This window comes from Microtus ochrogaster, linkage group LG9 (assembly GCF_000317375.1).
Source record: "Microtus ochrogaster isolate Prairie Vole_2 linkage group LG9, MicOch1.0, whole genome shotgun sequence".
NCBI classification, from domain to species: Eukaryota; Metazoa; Chordata; class Mammalia; order Rodentia; family Cricetidae; genus Microtus; species Microtus ochrogaster.
In genome coordinates this window covers 1472716-1479292 of record NC_022034.1, presented here as the reverse complement: position 1 = coordinate 1479292, position 6577 = coordinate 1472716, and the positions used below count along the sequence as shown (strand labels likewise).

Below are 6577 nucleotides of genomic sequence, written 5' to 3'. Positions count from 1 at the left end.
TGGTTATATTATTGAAGATAATGCCTCTTGATAGTTCCCATAATTTTAAATTCATTGTTTAACTCACAAAAAATTTTCTTTATAATAATTGGCTCCTTTGATTACTGGATTGATCTATCTCTCACTAATGACCTTGTTCTAGAACATAACTGAACACTGTAATTGGTCACTTGGCATCAGAACAGCACATGGAAATATTTTCTTTAGCAATAACTCCCAACAGACTAGTTAGGCTTATATGATTCCAGTACCACTGTCACTAGAAAGAGAGTTTCTATGATAGACCTGTTTTGTCCTGAGGTATTGGAGGAAACTTTGGATTTCAGTGAAACACATATGAAGAGGCAGTTTATTTCCATGCAAGTAAGTATTACAATTAATTAACTAAAGGAAATAAATCACAAATTATGTTACAGAAAAAGAATAAAATAATATTTAATACAAACAATCCACCTTCCACTTCATAAAATACAATGAGGTTTTCTTTCTGTGACTGTACTTAATGGAAAGCTGAAGAGTCTTCAGATATTTCCTGCTTAATGTTTATTTTTCCTAATTATTTTATTTAGTTTAATGCATAGATGGTATCTGTGGCCTATATTCTCACCTGTAACTTGTAGAGACCATTTTTGTACTTAGAGCAGTTTGGTTAGAAACATTAGGAATTAATATTGTCATGATTATGTATTGTGTAAATGTTAGGATTATGCTGTGTGTTTATGGTAAAACATATAACTGAAGAACTTTCTAGCAAGGCCAAAGTCTAATAGCACAGTCTGTGGATATAATAAGCTTTGAAAGGAGAGAGATAAGTAACTGTTTGAAACATTTACTTGAGAAATTCTGATAAAAGGAACTATTTGGTAAATAGGGAGGAATAATTTAGGAGGAGAAATTTTCATACTCCACCTCGAATCCAACGTATATATAGCTAGTTTTACCCTGATCAAGGCCTGGCAACTAAATGCATTCAAGAATACATTAGTATGTGTTTTTCTGTCTACTTATTTACCCCCCATGCATTTATATATCCATATTCATCAATGGTAATGTCGATGTTATACATGGCTTTTCACTAATGCTTTTTTACAAGAAGCTTGAGAAGGAATTTTTTTCAAGTTTAGTATGTGCTGCCTGAATGGTCCATTATTTTGTTTAGGTACTACTAATTGTATGTAGAAAATGGAAGAAAATGTCTAGTGAAATGTTTAATTTGCATAATTCCATAGGCAAGACTTGTCATTTTATTCCTCTCTTCTCTATATGTTCAGATTTTTTTCTTTTTGGCTTACAAATTTGACCCCTATAAATTTGGATTGTGACTTAGTGTCTTTTATCTGCTATTAAGCAGCCTTCAATTAATTGTATTTGGTGATCCCAGATGAACACATTTACATGAATATATACTCACATTTATATTTACATTATGTTTTATGGCTGTGGATGAAAGAAAATTGTTAAGAAAGAATGGTATTTCACAGCTTTTATTCCTAATTTGAACTTTGCAAACAAGTCTAGCTGGGCCTGTATATGCACAGGTTGGGGCCATTCCCTGGAGCATGGGGACCTATAAATGTCCTTATCTTCAAAAATGATTGTTTCTCCCTCCCCACACAATAATCCATTGCTAATAGCTTCTCAGTGTAGGATGGGGACTGGAGATCATCTACCCCATCTATACTACAGTTTCAGCTTGCTTGGACTTGTCTAGGTCTCATTTAGGTTATGACAGCTGCTGTGAACTCATGAGTACACTGGCTATATCATATTCAGAAGACGAAATTTCATGACATTCCCCATCCATAAATTCTTACATCCTTTATACCCCTCTACAAAGTTCTCTGAACGTTGGTGTTGTATAAATGTAGTCTACTTAGGACTGGACATCCAGCCTCTTAATCTTGGCACTTTGAACAATTATACATCTACCCATTGGCCAGTAACTACTGCAAAATGAGACTTCCCAGACTAAGAATGATGGAGGAGGGTCATCTTTCTATCTGTTGTTTCATTGGTTAAGTAATAAAAAAACTGCTTGGCCTCTTTAATAGGACAGAAAATTAGGTAGGCAGAGTAGACAGAACAGAATGTTAGGAGAAAGAAGCTGAGTCAGGTCAGCCGCCATGATTCTTCCACTCCAGGCAGACGCAGGTTAAGATCTTCCCTGGTAAGCCATCTCGTGGGCTACACAGATTATTAGAAATGGGTTAGATCAATATGTAAGAACTAGCCAATAAGAGGCTGAAACTAATGGGCCAAACAGTGTTTAAAAGAATACAGTTTCTGTGTAATTATTTCGGGTGTAAAGCTAGCCGTGCGGGCCTGCCGCCCTTATTACTACATAAGATGGATAGTACCCCAGTTCTATGATTATAAGCATAAATATTTGGATAACAATTGAAAATATGCCCATTTAGCAAGATAACACTAGTAAGTTCTACTCTAGGGCCAATGGCTTCTGTAGCTATGAGCTTCTGACCAGGACTGTAATATAAGACATAGAATTCTATCCTGTAAAGCAGGCCTTAAATACAATCAGAGCACGGTTAGCTATTCCTAAATAGCAGAGCTCTTATGTACCACTAGGTATCACGACATTCCGGGTAATCCTGGGTAAGACCATTGATGTCTTTTTTCCTTCAGTGGTAGGCATAACACTTTATGGCACTGTCCAAATTACCCACAAGGCAGGAAACTTCTGGGTTAACTTGAGGTAGTTTTCTCTGTGTTTTGCAGCCACAGATTTTGGTGTCTTTAGCAATATCATCTTATCTTACTATGTGGTTATGGTAGCTAGTCAAGGGCAATGGCAATAGACTGTCAAGTTCAGGAGATTTCTTAGGGTTCCCTGACCAATGCCTTATAGGAAGACATCCCATGTCTTCTACTGTGATTTTCATTTAATAACCCATGTATTTGGGAATAATGTTGTCTTCCCATGCATGCTAATTTAGTTCAAACACATTTTAAAAGAGATATATTTTGAAATTAGATTACTAACTAGCAACTAGTAAATTAACAAGACCACTAACTAGTGAGTTTTTGTAAGACTCATAGTTCTTAGTTTTATTTCTCCTACTCAAAGATCTTCCTCTTCCCTATTTCTTAAACTCCACAACATTTAATTATTTTTAATTACTTTATTTTATTTTTTCTTGAAAATAGATGCATTCTCTCATGCAATACATCCTGACTAATGTTTCCCTTCCCTTGACTCTTGCTACCCACCATCTCTCCTCTCCCCCATATCTACTCCCTCTCTGTTTTCTGTCAGAAAAGAGCCATCCTCCAAAAGACAACAGCCAAGTAGGACAGAACAAGATACAATAGGACAAGGCAAAAGCCCTCATACTGAGGTTGGGCAACACAATAGGAGGAGAAGAATCTTAATATCAGGCAAACAAGTCAGAGATACACCTGCTCCCAATGTTAGGGTTCTACAAAACCACCAAGCTAACAGCCATATTAAATATGTAGAGGATCTGGTTCAGATCCCAGCAGGCCTAATGCTTGCTGCTTCAGCCTCTGTGAGTCAATGTGATCTCTGCTTATCTGGTTCAGTGGGCCATGTTCTCCTCATGTTCCATCCTTTCTGAATCCTACAGTTTTTCTTCCCCCTTTTCTGTGGGTTCCCCATTTCTGAGGCGAGGGACCTCATGGAGACTTCTGATTAGTCTCTCTCCGCATAATGCCTGGATGTAGGTTTCTGCACCAGCTCCCATCTGCTACTGGAGAAAGCCTCTGTGATGACTTGACAAGGCACTGATCTATGAGTGTAGAATATCTTTAGGAATTTTTAATATCATTATTATTATTTTTATTGAGCTCTACATTTTTCTCTGTTCTCCTACATCTCCCCTCCCCTTCAAACCTCTCCCAAGATCCCTATCCTCCCAATTTACTCAGGAGATCTTGTCTTTCTCTACTTTCCATGTATATTAGATCTATGTATGTCTCTCTTAGGGTCCGCATTATTGTCTAGGTTCTCTGGGATTGTGATTTGTGGGCTGGTTTTTTTTTTTTTTTTTGACCAGTCATGTTTGGTACAACCTTAGGTCTCTGGGCTATGCAGGCTTTAGTCTTTGGTCATCCATGCAGTGTTGGCCATAGACTGCCTCTTGTGGAATGGGCCTCAGGTTAAAATCAGACATTGGTTGGCCATTACCACAAGTATTATGCCACCATTGCCCCCTAGAACATCTAGCAAGAATGACAGATTGTAAGTGAAGGTTTTTTTTTTTTGACTGGGTTGGTGTCCAGGTTTCTCTTTCCATAGCCTGTAGAGGACCTTTTCATGCCAGAAGATTAAAATGTAGAGGTGCAAGGTTCTTATAAAAAAAATGTACTTTATTTTAAATAGTCTTTAATTTACTTTTGTCCTGCCCTAATTCAGTCTAATAAATGGTTATCCAATAAACTGTCTACCACTCTGTCAGAATCAACCCTAGTTCCTTGGGATAGACAAGCCTCAGACATTATGCATTCTGGGGTACACAATTAGATAATTATGCACCATATATGCAAGTGCCTGGGTGTGTTTATAGCATCCATGAAAAACAGTTAATAAACTTAATGCAGAAATGTGAATAAAGCCATTTAAAAGTATTTATTTTTGCCTTTCAAGAATTAAAGAAAAATATAGTATCATTATTTCCAGATATCACCATCAATTCTTTAATTTCTGAAGTCATCTATGAAGTACTTTACTTTATAAAATTGAACTATCAATGCCTTATTATTTCTAAAGTAAAGAATAAAAGATTTGAAATAATAAAGATGGTATATAAATTCATAAAGGTGGAGATATTAGTTTGGAAATGTAAGTGACATATATTTAGTAACTGACTTCTGTGGGCAATGTGGGGCTAATTTGCAGTTCTTAGTTGTGCTACCCAATTCACTACACATACATCTCATAATGACTAACATTTATAAACCAGTGGTTTTACTTTCCAGTTTGTAGAATGATAAATAATAGAGAAAATACTTAGTGACATTTTCAGCCATAATTTAATCTTTTCACAGAAAGTACCATAAATACCCAAATCATGGATGAGAAAAATGTTACTGAGGTGAAGAAATTCATCCTTTTAGGATTCACGGGAGACTTAATGTTACAGCGGGTACTCTTTTTCATCTTCCTCGTCATTTACGTCATCAGTCTCCTAGGGAATATCACCCTGATTTCTCTCATCTGTGGTGATTCTCGACTCCACACACCCATGTATTTCTTCATAGGAAACCTGTCATTCCTGGATCTCTGGTATTCTTCTGTCTATGCCCCTAAAATCCTGATAACGTGCATCTCTGAAGACAAAAGCATCTCCTTTGCTGGATGCTTGGCTCAGTTCTTCTTCTCTGCTGGGTTGGCCTACAGCGAGTGTTACCTACTAGCTGCCATGGCTTACGATCGCTACGTGGCCATCTCCAACCCTTTACTTTACTCCCAGGCTATGTCCCCAAGGTTATATGCCAGTCTTGTTGCAGCTTCTTACCTTGGTGGCTTTGTAAACTCCACCATTATCACCAGCGAGACATTCACCCTGAACTTCTGTGGAGACAATATCATTGACGACTTCTTCTGTGATCTGCCGCCTCTCGTGAAGTTGGCGTGTGATGTGAAGGAGAGCTACCAGGCTGTGCTGTACTTCATATTGGCCACTAATGTCATCACTCCCACGTTGCTTATTTTGGCCTCCTACCTCTTCATCATCGCAGCCATCCTGAAGATCCGCACCACCCAGGGCCGTCTCAAGGCCTTCTCCACGTGTGGTTCTCACCTGACAGCTGTCACCTTGTACTATGGTTCAATTCTCTTCATTTACTCCCGGCCGAGCACGAGTTACGCCCTGGAAAGGGACAAAGTGGTGTCAGTGTTCTATACGGTAGTGATCCCAATGTTGAACCCCTTGATCTACAGTTTAAGAAACAAAGATGTCAAGGATGCCTTGAGGAAAATGTTAGATACAGCCAAGTTTTCCTGAAGGAAAAAACTGTCTGAGCAATTATAAAATGTTTATCTTCATGCGATTTTTCTTAGCTGGTACCATCAGAAATAAGTATACTCTGGATAGAAAAGTAACCCCTTACTGTGCAAACAGAAGTCTGTGTTTTCTACACATTGAAGTATATTTCTTGCAAATGGTAAGATACTATTAAATTAAAAATTATTCCTCTCTGCACACATTAGCTTGTCTTTTTCTCCTTTTTATTTTGTTATTTTAATAGTTACACAAATGTATAGAATAAATTGTGTTCATATTCAACATTTTTATGTCACAAATATATTTGTTTCTCATTATCTATTTTTAATTCCCTTATTAATGTGCATGTATGCGTGTGTATGGATGCGTGTGGTGGTGTGTGTCCATGTCAGCAGAACAGTTACCATGGTGTGCAGCTGGAGGTCAATGAACAACCTCTGCTTCCACTCTTTTTTTTAAAAAAATAGGCTTTGTATGCTGTTCACTGCTGTGTATGTCAGAATGTAAGTATCCAGGAATCCTCTTATTTCCTGTCTCTGCCCTGAGCTCATCACAGGATCTCCAATATGTAAGTATCCAGGAATCCCCTTATT

General features: G+C 37.6%; 1 protein-coding gene across 1 annotated transcript; it reads left to right on the top strand.

Moving 5' to 3' along the window:
- Positions 1-5048: 5048 nt before the first annotated feature.
- Positions 5049-5984, top strand: LOC101979422 (olfactory receptor 1013-like). Its single transcript, XM_005363328.1, has one exon. The coding sequence runs from the start codon at positions 5049-5051 to the stop codon at positions 5982-5984; it is 936 nt and encodes a 311-aa protein (XP_005363385.1).
- The last annotated feature ends 593 nt before the right edge of the window (positions 5985-6577 follow it).

Bases quoted from the DNA above. Each gene is read 5' to 3' on its own strand.
- LOC101979422 (XM_005363328.1), top strand. From the start codon at position 5,049: ATGGATGAGAAAAATGTTACTGAGGTGAAGAAATTCATCCTTTTAGGA.